The following is a 17902-nucleotide window of genomic DNA, read 5'->3' on the forward strand; positions in this document are numbered from 1 at the left end:
GGAAGCTACATATTATGTAAGGGGGTTGTATATTATGTAATATGGGAGGGGAGCTGGACATTATACAACTCGGGGGTGGCTTTTAACCATAATTTAACTACATATTATATAATCAAGGTGGGCTGTATATAATATAACGTGAGGGTAAAGCATTATATCAACATGGGAGAGGGGTGTATATAATATGAATATAGGAGGGGGCTGTATTTAAAATGGAGGGAGGATTATATGGGGTACTGTATGTAATTTAAGTGAGAGGGGGCATGATTTAAATAAAATATTGGGGCGCTAAATCTGTATATAGTTAAACATGTGGGAGAATCTGGATATAGGGGTCAGATTTTAATTAAACTATAGGAGTTGTATATAATTTAAATGAGGGAAAAGAGCTTTTATTATAAAGTTTAAAATAAATGAAGGGCCACATTGTGGATTCTATTTCCACTCTGTGTGTGTGTGGTGGGAGGGGGAGCAGAGTGGTCTGTTGTTTCGTGAGAGGTGTACAGTATATGATTTAGGAGCACTGTTATTTAGGTGCCAAGCGGCGCCAGACTTTTGTGTCCAAAAATGGATCAAGTTGAGAGTGTTGGAAAACACCAATATAGTTCATAAATTTAGGCACAGAGAGGGAAAAAAACACTTCCAGTTTTCCGTTTAAAAGCCCATAATAAATGACCCTCAGGATGTCTCATGGTGAATATTTGGACTTCCTGGCCTGTCTTTTCATCGCCTATTAATTAGATAAATTCTACGCTACAAAATGTGCTAAAAGTTTGGCACATTTTTTGTAATGCTGTGGATTGACTTAGGTCTTGCCCATTTTTACAGGGGAAAAACTCCTTTTCAGATAAACCACAACCTTTTCTGGACTAGTAAATCCCTCATTGTTCCACATTTATTAAAGTGTTTGCATTAGTTTTCAGCAAACTGCTTGCACATGTATGTATAAGGTGCCTGCGCCAGTTTTGTGTCACTGCTGCACTGTACCTGACAACAAAGAAAAATGTGCACCTAAAGGCGCATGGTAGCGCTTGTTGGGCCGTGTGCCATAATTCTGTGCGGCGTGCGGCACAATTGTGTCTGTGCCAGAATTCTACAGCATAAACAAAGTAAACCAAAAGAAAACTGGTGCACATTTCTGGAGTGCCAGATTCATGTAGAACGTGCACCAGAATTCATGATTCTGGCGCACCCCGCACACTCCACAGGCAAACTTTGTTTTAGCTTTAAGTGCCCCCCTTGATAGTGTGGCAGGCATTATATGTCATTGAAAAGGAAAACATTTGCTTGGGACGATCCAAATGCTTATTGTTTTTCGCCTCTGATTGGAGGTCAGGTTGGTAACATGAAAGAAACCATCAGCCACCCTTCACCACCTTCACCACATGGTGTAAAATGAAGAAAAATGCTGTTTTTTGTGCAATTTTTCTCAAATCCTACAGGAGGCTATGATAGAATACTCACTTGAAACCCGTTTTCTGCAACCCATAGGGGCAGATTAACTTACCCGGTCCATTCGCGATCCAGCGGCGTGTTCTCTGCGGTGGATTCGGGTCCGGCCGGGATTCACTAAGGTAGTTCCTCCGACGTCAACAAGGTGGCGCTGCTGCGCTGAAGTCCGGTGAAATGCACTCAAGTACACCGGCCTATTCCTGGTGAAGGTAAGTGCAAGCTCCGCGACACTTTTTGTTTTTTAAATGCGGCGGTTTTTCCGAATCCGTCGGGGTTTCGTTCGGCCACGCCCCCCGATTTCCGTTGCGTGCATGCCAGCGCCGATGTGCCACAATCCGATCACATGCGCCAAAATCCCGGGGCAATACAGGGAAAATCGTCGCAAATCGGAAATATTCGGGTAACGCGTCGGGAAAACGCGAATTGGGCCCTTAGTAAATGACCCCCATAGAGTTGTTCCGATGTTGTCCAACCCATAGGGGTGTATAATTGCCCACAACCCTGAAAGGCCCTTTTCACTTGCTTCAAACCAGCCTCTTGTTAGATATAATCCCAAATTATAACGGACCAGAAGTCAGCCCAGTTAGCATATATACATGTGCTTCTCAATAAATTAAAATATCAGCAAAAATTTAACTCCTATATTATATTGAACCATTAGAGAGTGAACTTTTTCAAGTGCTGGGTTATATTAATGTTGATGATTATGGCTTACATCCAAGGAAAACCTAAAAGTCTGCAGTAAGTGCAGTTTGCCTTTCGTGAGCACAATCTTTAACTATCTAGTACACTCTGCACTGCTCTGGAAGTGTGCACCATCTTTTTTTTGTACACCTTTAACTTACAGCGTGCAACCCATTTCTGTCCCACTAACCACTAACACACCCCTTTTGGTGCACATTTTTTCTTTCTTATCGGCACAGTGCAGCCACGACACAAAACTGGCGATAACACTCCTTAAATACATGTAAAAGTTGAAAACATGGGTAATATCGTGGACACTCAAAACTGGCAGTGCTAATTTAATAGTTATGGGTCTCTATCTCAGAAAATTAGAATAATTAACCGAAAACTCCTGCAAATGCTTCCTTAGAGTTCAAAACGGTCCCTTAGTTTGGTTCAGTAGGCGACACATTCCTCGGAAGAAGCCTTGAAAGGAAAACCCTGGGTCGTGCAATGCTGGCAAGCATGCATCCATGATTTTAATGGAAATTTTTAAGATAGAAATGTGAGTATATCCAAATAAAGAATTTTATCTGATTCATGAACATTCTATGCTTTGCGTATTTCTTCTTTTTCTAAAGAGGGCAGCAAGGATTTGGATTTCTGGTCGAATCAGATGAAAAGGGGAAGAAAAACACAAAGCAAGGTGGTCTGGATGGTGACTTATTGTCATTCTAAATTTTTTTTTGCAATAATTATAACTAAAGTTTAAAGTTTTTTTTTGTGTGAAAGAGAAATGTTTTAAAAATATCTGGTGTAGAATTGCAGTAATCATAACTTCATAACTCCCTTATGAAGTTGTTCTAGAAATTCTTGGAAGTTTTGGTGGGAACTCTATGAAGACTTTGTTTACAGATGGTCTGCAAATGTGTGAAAATCTGCCGTTGTTGCCAGCCCCCTGTGGTTCAACAACTTGCAATAAGATGACGCTTGGGGAATGGGTTGTTCTGTTCTATGCAGAATGCATGTGGAGCCCCCCATTTTACCACAGGGTACATACTGTAGCTTGAAAATACTTGATAAATACTGAGGTAGTGTATGAGGAGATTGTTATTTATGAATGAAATATCCATGTGAGGAGCTGTAAATCAAGATGTGTAATGAGTACTGACACTTCTATAAAGGACATCTACCACCACGATGAAAGACTGCATGCAAATGAGCCTGAGGGGCTCCATAACTTCAATGGAACATGGAGCCCCTCAAGCTCATTTGCATACAGTCCTTCAACCTGGTGGTAGATGCCGTTTAAAATATTAGGCTCCTTGGGACAGTTCTATGTCTATTTTTGGAGCTCGGATGCCCATCTGATTCATTGAAGTGCTTTGGCCCTTTAATAGGGCAGCACAGTAGCTCAGTGGTTAGCACTACAGCCTTGCAGCGCTGGGGTTCTGGTTTAAAGTCCCATCCAAGTCAACATCTGCAAAGAGATTGTGTGTTCTCTCTGTCCCCACTGGTTTCCCCCCAAAACATGCTGATAGGGTGATTATATTTTTAACCCCGCAGGGACGAGGACTGATTTGGCAAGCTCTGTGTACAGTAGTGCTGCGGAATCTATCTATAAAAATAAAACAATTATTATTATTTAATAAATGTTCTTATGGACTATTTTCTGTCTGGGTTTTTTTTTCAAAAAGTCCCCCAAAAAATCTCAAAATGCATAAAAAGTCTTAGCATAAAACATTCACCAACAGGAGACTGGAGTAACTATGAAACTTTTTTATGATACTTGAGCCAGAGTCTCAAGTCATGAATCTGGCTTTGCTCGTTGTTACTCTAGTCTATGTTTACACCAGATTAATGAAGAGGTGTATATAGTCCTGTGAGACTTTTTAGCATTGAAAAGTCTCAAAAAAACTAAATTGCGACTACTTTTAGAATTTTTATGCCAAAAAAGCCAAGGGAAAGCAATAATAAATAACCCCCCATGATTGTAAAACTCCATACTGCGTGAGCTCCCCCTAGTGGTGATGGTAGAAAGGCAAATTTTTATTATCAAACTTTACAACAGGAAAGAGGACTTTGAGCCTTGGCTTGGCAGTGAACGTTTATTACCTATACACAGGGTCATATAGAATTTTCTCTACCCAATACATCTTCTGGATTCATTTGAATAGAGCAGCAGTGCCACTAAATCTATTCCCTGCTTTAAACCAGGAGATTCTTGTTTTGTCCTTCTTTTTATCAGGTCACAACTAACTTGTTTTTTTTATGGAAGGAGGAGTATTTTTTAATGGCACACGTCATCCTTCACTAATACATCAGTATAGGAGATGCAGGGCATCAGCGGATCTTTGGTCGCTTAATGGGAGTTACAGGTAAAGTCACAAGGTAGCCCCAGTCTAGGTTGAAGTACTATATGTGTGTGTCCCTAAGTGACATCACATAACAAAAAATGGGAAATAATACATCCATTAGTCTATGCAGTTTAATATCCATTATTTTATTAGAAACAACACATGAGATAATAAACCTCCAGGAAAATAAATTTATTTAGGTCTGAGAGAAAAAAAAAAAAGAGAGAACACAGATATAACAATGAGAAACATCAAATAGAAATTGAAATACACATAGTAATGACTTATAATGGCTTGTGTAACCAGAGAAGTACCAAACTGACATTCGGAAATTGATTGAGGTATTTAACTATTTTTGGCTAAAAAAAACCTTAGATAGCATAATAAACTTTGTCTTAATAAAATATATACTTTCTATGGGGATCTGTTCAGTAGAAATTCTCCGAGGCAGATTTTTGATTATTTTTTTTATTATTTATTTCTGTGATAATTATATACACATATTTTTTGAGGCCAATAAGTTTATGTTTTCTGAATTTTCTTCCTTGCAGCCCTTTTACCACATGGTATTGTGATACTTCAGTGATGGCCCATATTTAGGATGGGATAAGCTGTCAATCTGTAAGAGTCTGACCTTGGATCCCACCGAATATAGGCACAATGGCTCATCTGTATATAAAGTTGTGCCCAATACCACAGCTGAGCCCAAGGCAGACCCCAAAGAGTTAATAAAAATGGCCTGTTTTAAGGATATGACTTTATTGTTTCAAGGGGGCTTAAAAATATTCCCCCATAGCACTACAGGTGGCGCTGTAGGTGTCCTACTTCGATCTTAGTGTAGCAGCTCAGTATCACATCACTAAACTGATCGGCAGGGGGGGGGGGGCAGGAGTTGCTTCAATAGGATTGATAGTTTTCAGATAGAAAACCCCTTTAAGTCTTAAATTACTCTTAATTATAGTCTGTTAAAACAGCTTAATGAACACCACCTCTACATATACTGATTAAAGATATTGGGGTTTAGTTTACATGACATGTACAGAACCTTGCATATACTTTGCAATTTATGACCTTGGAAAGTTTTATCCATGTTGTATTTGACATTTTTCTCTTTCCATCAGGGTTTCACTACTTACTACTTACTCCTAAATCCGTCTGGGATGGCCAAGCACTGCACTCAGCAATCATCACATAGAGGCAGGGTGCACAGTCGGCCTCCCGCTCCATCCATAAGTAGAAAGAGACCCACATTCGAATTGCTTTGGGTCCTTATGATTGGTGGGGGTCCCTCACTGATTAGGAAGTTAAACCCTATCCTGTAGTTGGGAATAACTTCCAAAGTTTGGGAAAAACTTTTTTAATGCAGATTATGGGGGACATTTATCATATGATAGCACTCGTGTGGCGGTGTATGATAAAGGCCCCGACCCTTCAGATACATCAGAAGGCTCCGGCCTCCTGATGTATCCTGGGAGGCCGATTCGCTCGCTTACACTTCTACCCCAGGTCCGGCCTGGTGTAAAATAGCACTCATGAAAGTACCCAGGTTTCAATGAGTGCGCAGATAAGAGGCAGGAACGCCCCTTTAAGCAACTTTAAATTAATCCCCATAAACATTGATTACTGAGACTTCCCCTGATCACTAGGACCCATCAAAATAGTCTATTCCCTACTAAATTATCACTCCATTCATTCTCTATAATAACTCATGGCTCTAGCAGTCCCATGTAAGAAATGGACTGGCTGAGGGTACAAAGTATTCGGTGCTTGTGGTCAGTGTCTCAAAAGTTGGAACACCCCATCCCCCCCACAATCAGACTGCAATAGCCGCTTTAATAGTAACGTTAAAAGGATCACAGACAAAGAGATATCAGCCTGGATATTTCCACTGAACAGATCCGTTAGAGTCCAGCATGAATACTTTTTATCATAACACTAAATAATATAGTTGTAAGACAAATTTAGCAGCAAGTTAGTAGCTATTTACCATTACTACATTAAAGGCAAAAAATTTTTTTTTTACCACACATGATTTTTTTTTCTTTTTATATGAATTTTTCATTCTGGCTGAATTGTTTCGAGTTATCAGTCCTGCTCATTTACAGACATATATAGGGGAGATTTATTAGAGCAGAACTGTTGTAGTTGCGCGTGACAACCAATCAGAGCTCAGCTTTCATTTTCTCACAGCTGTTTATAAAATTAAAGCTGAGGTCTGATTGGTTCCCATGGGCAACTAGAACAGTTTTACCTCAGAAACTTATGATAAATCTCCCCCCTAATAGATAATGTATTGTACCAGTTCAGGGCAATTGAAGCATCCTCCTTATGCATTCCAATGTCAGTAAATAATACCTAATAATACAATCATTATGAAATCCAAGTCCCATCTCATCCCACTGCCAGTTAAAGAGCGCCTGCTGCCATTTTTAGGGTCTCTGTCGTCAGGTTCTGATTACATATTTGATTATGTCTTACGTAAAATGTAGTGTAGTCCTACCTTTCCTTATTACAATTCTGATGGACAATTCTTCTCCAGAATATTCTTTAGTTTTGGCCAACCAGATCAGACCAAGCTACGTGTACATAAACCATCGACAGAATGCTCGACCTTGCAATCAGGACGATCAATCCCTGACTAGTGTCTGAATTCTATAGTGTCCTACTAAACAAATGTGGCCAAGGATATCCCAAAAATCTAGACCCTTGTTAGACATGACTGTATTGTTCGGACTATAAGGCGCACAAAAAATCCTTTGATTTTCTCAGAAATCAAAGGTGCACCTTATAGCCCAGTGCGCCTTATATATGAACCGTACTTACAAACAACAGCTGCCTTGCACTGTGCACAGGTCTGCCACCTGCTGGTCATTCATCCTTATAATCAGGTGCGCCTTATAATCAGGTGCGTCTTATATAGGAACCTAGACGTTTTAGCAGCCATTTATTGATGGTGCGCCTTATAATCCGGTGCGCCTTATAGTCCGAAAAATACGGTGTGTCAGGCAATTATAGCACACAACAATCAGATGTTATTGGCTGGGGAAGTAGTGGCCAGCCATACATTGCTGTGGCCATACATTGAATACACCAAAGCTATTTCTATGTAGGATACCTCTATGGCGTCCCTTTGCCCCATTAGGTCGTATGAAAAGAAGTTGTATTTTGAAGCGTAGCTAGAAACGGCTGAGCCCAGAAACAAAATATTAATAGTATAGGAAAGAGATACCTCCAAGGCCTCTAGGTCCAGTAGGTACCCTCAGCAACCCCTCAAGTTCCACCCAGATTGTGTTAGTAAGACAACCCCTTTAAGAGTTAACTAATGGATCCTTTCGATTAAGAACCAGCAGCCATAATCATTGGACCCTCACACAGGATAACATACAGCTTTCTTTGGTGTCAGGGATGCTTTAAATCTGGACAGCAGAATACAGATGGGAGTTGTAGTACAACCAAAGCATCGGGTACATTTGACTTATCCCCACCATTAACTAAGCTCCCTTTTCATTGCATTGCCTTTCGCGTTAAACACTACAACACACACCGAATCTAGTTTGTGCTGTCTAATAACCTAAATTAAGATTGTACATGTACAAAACCGCCCTACCTACTGATATGTCACATTTCTCAAACCTTCCCCAACCTGGAAGGAAAGGAAAAAAAAAAAAAAACACTTTCACGATTTTCTTAATTTTCCATGAAACGATATCACTTAACGACATTAAACAACTGAATTCCCTGCGTATTCGTGTAACTTACAAAGTGCACGTAACCTGCGTATTCACTGTAGTGTGATTGATTGCTACGAAAAAAAATATTTGGCCCAGTTTATAGAAGAAAAAAAAAAACGTAAATATTGAAACTAAGTTGCAAAAATAGTCGTCGCTTTAGATGTCTTCTGCCTTGTCGTTCACTAATGAGCATGTTTTCTAATATAGTGAGATCCATACTGGCTAAAGCAGAAGCTTAGACTATAAGTGACCTTCCACCCCAAAAAATGTATTTTACTATAAAATAAGCATAAAAAGTCAACATACCTAAAGGTGATATATTCACCTCCCCCATCAGGTTTTTCCTAAATCTGATGCCGATTTATATAAGACATGCTCCCCTACTGCCATGATTTCGGGAAATGGGTAGGGGTGTGTCTCCCTGAAGAACTAAGCAGCCGTTTATGGCACTTGTAGCAGGACAAAGGACATGCTTGACTTTTCATGCTTAAGGTACAGTAAAATTTAGCATTCTGGATTGAGGGTTTTAAAGGGGTCATCCCGTCACCTACACAATTACCTTGCCCTCACCGCCAACAAAGACATCTGTCCACTTCAACCAATCACAGTTTACAGTGGTGACCTCTACCAATGATTGGCTGCAGAAGTCACCTGTCCATGTCTGGATCTTATCATTGTAGTAAAAACTGCTTTAGGAAGCATCACAATTGGAGCGGTAGGGGATTGGTAATATGAGCATCGCTTTGTTGATTGACTTAAGACTCCCAGTACTTAAGGTAATATCGGCCACTTTTGCCGATGCCCACAGGATCAGCCAACCACCAAATAAACATGAGGATGGCCCGATTTTACAATGACTAAAATATGTGGATGGGGTTTGAAGTTGTGGGATGAATAATTCATGCACTTAAAGTTTTGTGTTTTTTTTCAATATGGCTGAGGTGTTTATAATATCTCACTCTATTATCTCAACCGAGAAAATAAAAATGCTCTTAGAATTTCCCAATATTGACTTTCATGTAATAACCAGATAAAGCAGAAGCAGGGAATCAAAATTAGATTATGTATTGATTACAAAATTGACACATCTTCAAATCATCTTCTCAAAACTCTTACAGAACTCAACAGCATAACTGAAACTTATGTTAAAGACGCATCTCAGCAACGAGTCGCAAATATCCTGATAAAAATTCTGCCTCTATACAGAGTTATATATCTGCATGGTTACTAACAAGCCGTGTGTAGTCTGATCCTGCTGTCATACCTCATTCCATTTACATTCAGTAGATTATATAAAAAAAGCGAGAATTTTGGAAGGGACTATGACTAGAGAATCAGATGACAAAGGGTCTGATTGTAGTCTGTAACCATGGATACATACAGGTTAAAAACAAATGCAAATGTTTATTTGAGATGAACTGAACGGCTCAAAAAGGTAGACGTGTCCTTCATTCATGTGCGTCTACCCTACATCTCCACTAGGGCTGCCAAGTAATAGGGTCCTACTGGTCTAAAACCACTTGAGCCTTTAGGCGACCAACATGATGACTAGAGTTAACCAATATTGTCAGGCCGAAAAAAAAAAAATCTGTCCGTAGAGAAATGAAACGGACCATAGAATCTCTACATTCAAGGTGAGAGGCGTATTTAGTGTCTGCGCCTTTAATCAAATCTCTCTATAGGAAAATACTGTATACAATGATCTTCTATATAATCCATAGAGTCTGTATATATATATATACACCACACACAGTGATTTCACGTATCAGGCTTCTGGATGTAAAAATATACTCTGTAAAAAACATTTGGGATCTGCGTTGAGTCACATTGTATAAACGGATAGCGGTAACGATGGCAGAATGGTCAGGTTAATAGAGCATGCAGCGTTATATAATCCATGCGATACATCTTACTATTATAAAATATCAGCTCAACGTTTTCTTAAGTTTCAATACCAACCTGGTCTACCACCACGTAGTCTTACTGATAACCTATTAGCGCTGTATGTGATATAACACAATAAGCAATTACAATAGGGGTTTGGCTTGTTGGGTCTGTACTGTCTATGGCTGTAAACTGGATTGACTATGTTTTCAGATGTTAGCTATAATTGACATCTTCAAACTTAGAGATGTGCATTACCAATTCGGATACATAAGGATGACTTTGTGCTAAAGTAATTATGGGTTTCTAGGCTTAAAGGAACAATTCACAAGCACAAATGCAACTTCTGGTTGTGAGAAAGCTTCTAAAAACAAACATCTCAACCAAAGACAACTTGGGTTCCTATAGCCAATAGGGCCTGTTCCTACAGAAGAGTCCACCCTTACAATTTTTGTAACTGATTTCTTATAAAAACTATCAAAGCAGGCTATCGATCAATTGACAGGCTGCAAGATACAAATTCACAACCAGTGGGTGGCAATCTGTAGGCACATATAGCTTACACAAGCTCGAAAGACCTTGGGCAACCTTGTGCAACATTCAGCCAAGATCAAACGAAGGGAAGGACACATCTGTACTTCCAAAACTGTAGATGTTGAGTGAGCTTTGTACTTCAACCTCTAAGCTACTTTTTATTTTTTGGACATACTACCCTTTATAAGATACTTTTTGGCCTGTTATCGACAGTTTGGATGACTATGCCAGGACCTAATGGATATGAATCCACCAAAGACCCTTCTAAAAACAAGAGAGCGTAATCTTAAGTTGACAAGTAACGTGTGATATAATGACTATAGTCAGGCAGACATACGACACAGAGCTAGATGACACGAGAAGAAGGTTGGACTGATGGATACAATGTGGATAGTGTCCCAAGGTGATGGTTGAGCAGTAGCTATAAACAGACTACCCCTATGCTACAATCCTTTACATAAATGAAATCATTTGATAAACATTTTGGCATTTTTACACTGAATATATTAGCTTAAGCTTTACAAGATAAACACAAAAGCTTTTTTGTAGACAATGTTTTTTTTTTTTTTGGTTGAACCGTACAAGCCCATGCTCTGAGATTTCAAAATATGAATGCATTATGGCATCACTTTGTTCACTTGATCTGTGGACATGTAGCCACATGGTTGTAGAAATTCCTTGCCTGGCAGAGCAGTAGTGTTAAGCACAAGGTTTTGTGGTGAGTTTATTATGTGAACAGAGGTATAGTCAGCCACAGGTGTCTCGTAGCTCGAAGCTTTTTCTTCGGCACGAGAGCTCATGGTGGCAGCTGTAAGGCTTTCTGGGGTGAAGTAGCTATCCAGGGTAGGATTCTGCTGCTGAACACTTTGTGAGGCCTCTACTGGGAAATTCACAGCACAGAATGGCATCACGGCGGTATTACACACGTAAGAATTGTCCACGTTGAGGTTTGTTGGATGTTGGATCACTGGTTCGTTGCATTCTTCGGTCTCCATCTTCATTCTTTGTCCCGGTGAAAGAAGAAGTCTTCCAGCTGGTGTGATATCACTTACGAGGGCATAAAAATCCATGCTTGGCTTCGATTTGACGTTGCTTAGTTGGGTTGTGGCAGCAACATTCGTCTCGTTACCAAACAGTGGAGAAACTTTACCGTCTTCTGTCTTTGTGCTCATCTTTTCTGTATTTGGCATTTGGGTTTTTGTAGGCACGCCTCCGCTAGTTGATTTATCACTAAGGCACAGGAGATCTGCTTGCTTATCTTTTGTATTCTGACACTGTCCGGTATCTGAGGTTTCATCGCTTGTATCACTGTTGCCGAAATCTGTTTCAGGAATATCTGGCTCACAACAGCTGGCCCGGCCAGAGTCATCATCTTTAACACCGAGGCAACTATGGGCCTTGGGATACTCTTCTGCCAGAAGCCTGTCAGTATCAGTTCCCTCATTTTTCTCTTCCTGATCATCAAGGTCAAGTTCAATAAATTCAACCCAAGGATCATCAATGCATAGCTGTTGCTTGTAGCTGTCATGGCTGGCAAGTATCGAACTGACTTCATCCAACTTCCCTTTCTGTTTAAAGGAAAGAAGAACATCATAAATACTCAAGTGATGTGAAAACAGATAAGGAATATGACATTTTGAAGATTACAGTTAATACTTATTTAAGTCTACTGCTAATTCAGGCAATAATAAGATCCAGGCACCGTGAATGTGGTAATCTTCTTACAAGTGTTATCCATGGCCTCCTTCCTTCTAAAATCAAATTATGCTAATGGGTCACAAGTGTGTTACCAGAGCTCCTCTGTGCTGTAGCTTCTCAGGCTGTTGCACTGTGCAGGAGCACTTCCGCCTCCCACTATGTGAAATTAAGCAGGCAGAGGGAGGATGGAAGTGCTGAGAGAGCAGAGGAGGGGGTGAGACAGTGTAACAGCCTGTGAAACTACAACACGGATGGGCTTTGGTAATGCCCCCCACAACTTTACGGTACATTAGCATAATTATAAAAGTTGATTTTAAAAGGTAGGAGGCCACGGATAACAAATACAAGAAGATTACCATAGTCACAGTGCTTGGATCTATGAGAAAGTGTCATGCTTCATTTTTCTGAAAGATTTTATATAAAAAGTCTATATTTTTTTAACTTTTATTATAATTCTGCTAAAACTCCTTTTGGGAAAATGGGTAAATTTCCCAAACCTGATGGAATTTTTCCAAATCTGTAGGCTCTGTGTTATTTTATATATGACATAGATACGTCATGAGCCAGTCTTGTCCCAAAAAGGGCATAAGGGTTGAGGGCCAACATCTCAAAACAGGGTGTAGTAAGCAGTAAACAGTGTGTGGTTTAGGTAAAAGGGGCCAACCTTATCAAATTTAGTAGTGTACCTTTTATATCGCCCTTTCCCTTCACAGATCACGACCTAGCACCATGCCTTAGTGTAGTCTGATGGGAAAACCTCAAAATCCCCCACAAACATCGGCTGAGTTACAAATATCTAGTTAAGTACTGGGGTATAATCTAAGATATCCTAATTACTTTTAGGAACACATCAATGATACATTTCCATTCATTTGTCTGTACCTAATATCTGTAGAAATATTACATCCATTTGTGAGCTGAATGGATCGGCAACATTGGAGACATATGGGATCCAAGCAAGACCCAAAGCAGTGGGATCTCCAGTATTTATCCCATGGATAGAGGATTATTCTTATAAACAGGACAAGAACGCCTATAACTAAAAGTTTGCAAAAATTACTAACCAAGTACTAAACAATGAGAGACTTACTTGTAGCAAAATAGGGTCGATCCCTTTAATCTTTGGAACAGGAACTGGAGGAAGAATCAGCATCTTCAGCCTTTCATGTAAAGACAAAAAGAAATTTTTATCCAGCCCGAAACAGCCCAAGACTATAACAAGGAGACTGAGAAATACATCACAACTATTGCCTGAGGATAGTTATAGACCATAGTATCAAGAAGATAAGGCTGAATATAGAAACAGATCCATAAAGGAAGAAAATAAATACTTACCTTTTCTTTTTACAGAACAAAATAAAAGCCAGGACTAGCAGGACCGCAAATATTCCAATGATGAGAAATAGAGGCCATGGAAAGTCCGGATCTGTAGAAAAAAAACCCAGTCCTTTCATTATTGGTATCAATCAACTTGGTCTTAGGGTTTTGTTATTTGGGTGTCTAAATTGGCCCTACAATAGGAGCTTTAGTACATCTATAGTAAGGCCATGTAAATCCTACTTGAAGTCAAGGTCACAATAGGCATTTGGAATTTTCTGGTGAACTCAATATAGTACCAAGTGCATTGTAAAAAATAATAATAAGTCTTTATTTCTATAGCGCCTTCATATTGCGCAGCATTTTTCAGATCATGGGGGACATATACAAGCAATATAAGAAATTACAGGGTAATAACATGGTCATATGATACAATAGCAGCATTTTTATTTATTAAATCATTTTATTCTGTTCCCTTATAAAGAATGGCTGCACCATTATACAAGACCTTATACCTCTTGTGTCACCCCCTCATCCTCATAGACTGTAAGCTCTTGTGTCACCCCCTCATCCTCATAGACTGTAAGCTCGTGTCACCCCCTCATCCTCATAGACTGTAAGCTCTTGTGTTACCCCCCTCATCCTCATAGACTGTAAGCTCTTGTGTCACCCCCTCATCCTCATAGACTGTAAGCTCTTGTGTCACCCCCTCATCCTCATAGACTGTAAGCTATTGTGTCACTCCCTCATCCTCATAGACTGTAAGCTCTTGTGTCCCCCCCTCATCCTCATAGACTGTAAGCTGTTCTGTCACCCCCTCATCCTCATAGACTGTAAGCTCATGTGTCACCCCCTCATCCTCATATACTGTAAGCTCTTGTGTCACCCCCTCATCCTCATAGACTGTAAGCTTTTGTGATCAGGGCCCTCACTCCTATTGTTCCATATAAATGTTTGTTCTGTGTAATGTAATATTATATATGTATGTGCCCCCTATGATTTGTAAAGCGCTACGGAATATGGTGGCGCTATATAAATAAAGATTACTATTATAAGTAGTTAGGACCTTACAATCTATGAAGATTTATATATGTCCCAGACTGGAAGACATTGGGGCACATTTATTAATGGTTTTGCACCTGCAATGATTTTTTAATTGAAATCTCAGGGTTAAATATTGTTATTTTCTGTCTGTCCCAACAGATTAACCGAGTATCACAGAGCGTCACAAAAACACCCACAACTTTTTGAATTTTTTGTCGCTCCATTTTGTTGCAGCTTTTTGAATCCCGAAAAGGTTTATTACACTTTTTTTGGCGCATAATCAGACCAACAAAAAACAAGTCTACCAACATTTAAACCCTTCATGAATGTGGTGTGTTATTTTTGATGGTTGTTCGTTCATATTACTGTGTGCGAAATACATTAATGTTGTGCACCACAATGTAACATCACAGCGCAAATCACTGCTAAAATCCAACACCAAAAACACCTAGTGACAAAAATAATACCGTATTTTCCGGACTATAAGGCGCACTTAAAAGCCTTGGATTTCCTTGGAAATCCAAAGTGCGCCTTATAGTCCGGTGCGCCCTATGTATGGCACAGGGCAGCGGACCATACTTACATAGGTCCCCGCTACCGGAGACCGGAGACAGCAGATCTCCAGCGGGAACTGCAGACCACGCGGCACGAACAACTTCTGCCGCGTGGTCTGCAGTTCCCGCTGGAGATCTGCTGTCTCCGGTAGCGGGGACCTATGTAAGTATGGTCCGCTGCCCTCCTCCACCTCCCCCTCACCTTCCCCACTCACCTTCCCCGCGTCGCCGCGTCTCTTTTCGGCGTCGCGTCCCGTCGCCGGACCTCCGCCCCCGGACCTCCGCCACGCCCCCGGACCCTGCGCCTTATAGTCCGATGCACCTTATATATGGAATTATTACATATATAAGGCACATCGGACTAATGCGCCTTATATTCCGGTGCGCCTAATGGCCCGGAAAATACGGTAAATGCCCGAATAAAATCCAAATCCAACACATGTGGCTTTTATGGTCATTTATCATCTGGATTTCATGCGGATTTGTCTATTTAGTGTTGCACTATTGAGCATTTTTTTAATGCAGATTTTCCACAGGCGTTTTTTTCTCATTCCTTGAGGGCTCATTCACAGAGCCGTTATGGGGGCAGTAATCTGGTCGCGTGGTTCTATGGCTCCTGGTCACAGTGCGGTGAGCACACATTGGGGCTCATTTACTAAGAGTCCCAGATCGTCAGACTGTTCGTTATTTTTGGGCATTGCACGGCTTGGACTGGAATTTAACAGGTATCTGCGCTGGGATCGTGCCGCACGCGATTGGTTTTTGGCACAGCTGCGATGGCTTCCATGCCACACAAATCGGGGGCGTGCCAGCGGGGGGTCCAACTGATTCGGACTGAACGTGGGATTTAACTTTCAAATTGTGTCGCAAGACAATGCACTTACATGCACCAGGAAGAAGATGGTGAACTCTGTCGTACCTGAGCGGGGATGAGACACATGCAGGATATCGGACGCATGATCTTAGTGCATCGTGGCACAGGGCATGATAGTCAGACAATGCACTTTCTGTGAACTTCAGCGGCCAGGTAAGTAAATGTGCCCCTATGTGTCACCGCACCGCCAGGTGGCTGCTGAGAATGTTCCCTTATGCCCCTTTCATATGACAATGAGGGAAAAGTATATCCATCCACAAAGTGGCCATAGAGGCCATCAACAGTGTGCCTCCCGTATGCTCGCCCAGCTACTGCATACTTTGAATGTAACCTTAGGCTGAGCATATTCTGCATGAAAACCACACATTAATGCAGATTGGATGGGATTTCTCCCATAGACTTCAATGTAAAAACACATGCAAAAATCTGTGAGAATGCACAAAAAAGTAACATGATCATTATTTTATTTTCCCCACTGAGCAACAATTTCCATGCATCGTCTTCATTACTTTTTCCAAATCATATTCACTTTAATGATCATTACACTGCGGCTTTTCCTTGCCATAAATGTGCACAGGATCTGCAGAAGGTGCCAAAACTTTTCAAGGTTTCATTCTAGACCTTTATCCTCTTATCCACTGATGTTGAATCATGTGGCCCAAAAGCTGACAAATCCGTGATTTGTCCATATTAAATGTTCTACTATATGAAAGAACCCGGAATCCAGATTTGGTAACATGTTGAAAATTGCTAATTTTTAAAAAATATACTCGTGTATAAGCCGAGTTTTTCAGCACAAAAAATGTCGGCTTATACACTAATCAATAAAACAAAATAAACTTACATACTCACCTTCCGGGTCCTCTTCTGTCTTCTCTCCGCTGTACCATCCGGCAGAGCTGCGTCCGATCTGCCAGCCGGCGCATACAATGAGGCAGCCTTTGGTGACATCATAGTATGTGCCGGAAGACTATATACTACAGGGGGACAGACAGACTATATACTACAGGGGGGGCTGGCAGGCTATATACTACAGGGGCTGGCAGGCTATATACTACAGGGGCTGGCTGGCTATATACTACTGGGGGCTGGCTGGCTATATACTACAGGGCCTGGCAGGCTATATACTACAGGGGGCTGGCAGGCTATATACTACAGTGGCTGGAAGGCCATATACTACAGGGGCTGGCAGGCTATATACTACTGGGGGCTGGCTATATACTACAGGGGGCTGGCAGGCTATATAATACAGGGTACTTGCTGGCTTTGTACTGGGAGGCTGTGACCAATGCATTTCCCACCCTAGGCTTATACTCGAGTCAATAGGTTTTTCCCAGTTTTTGGTGGTAAAATTAGGGGCCCGTCTTATACTCGGGTCGGCTTATACTGGAGTATATACAGTAATTGAAATGAAAGGCGCACTGGCCAACTTCCACTGCAAAATATATGTTATATTCCAATGGAAAACTTAATTTACACTCCTTTATTATTGCTTTTATTATTTTTCCATTCTATATCTCCTGTATGAGAAGCACTGCGAGCGCTATATAAAGAGAATTATTTGCTGTCATCTTGGCCCTTGTAATGTTAATAGATGAAGCACACCACGGGTGGATACGTACCTGTATATACTAAAGTTGGAATCATTACTACGTCACTGAACTCTCCAAAGTTTTCATTCCCTTTTTGCCGGCATCGGATTCTGACCAAATACTTTTTTCCTATTTTCAGGCCATAGATAGGTGAATATGTGGTGGTCACATAATCGTACTGCAACACACAAAAAGAATGGAA

At 40.7% G+C, this 17902-nt stretch overlaps 1 protein-coding gene across 4 annotated transcripts in view; it reads right to left on the reverse strand.

The window, feature by feature from the left end:
* Positions 1 to 4597: 4597 nt before the first annotated feature.
* The window catches only part of GHR (growth hormone receptor), a 252529-nt gene continuing 239224 nt past the window's right edge, over positions 4598 to 17902 (reverse strand). For all 4 annotated transcript variants that reach the window (XM_072136690.1, XM_072136680.1, XM_072136699.1 and 1 more), the window contains 4 exons: positions 17731 to 17878; positions 13655 to 13745; positions 13410 to 13479; positions 4598 to 12189 (listed from right to left, as the gene is read on the reverse strand). In XM_072136690.1, coding sequence (XP_071992791.1) covers positions 11239 to 12189; positions 13410 to 13479; positions 13655 to 13745; positions 17731 to 17878 — 1260 coding nt within the window. In that variant the 3' untranslated portion in view covers positions 4598 to 11238. The remainder of the gene's footprint in view (positions 12190 to 13409; positions 13480 to 13654; positions 13746 to 17730; positions 17879 to 17902) is intronic.

The sequence above is a fragment of the Engystomops pustulosus genome, chromosome 1 (assembly GCF_040894005.1).
Source record: "Engystomops pustulosus chromosome 1, aEngPut4.maternal, whole genome shotgun sequence".
Taxonomy (NCBI): domain Eukaryota; kingdom Metazoa; phylum Chordata; class Amphibia; order Anura; family Leptodactylidae; genus Engystomops; species Engystomops pustulosus.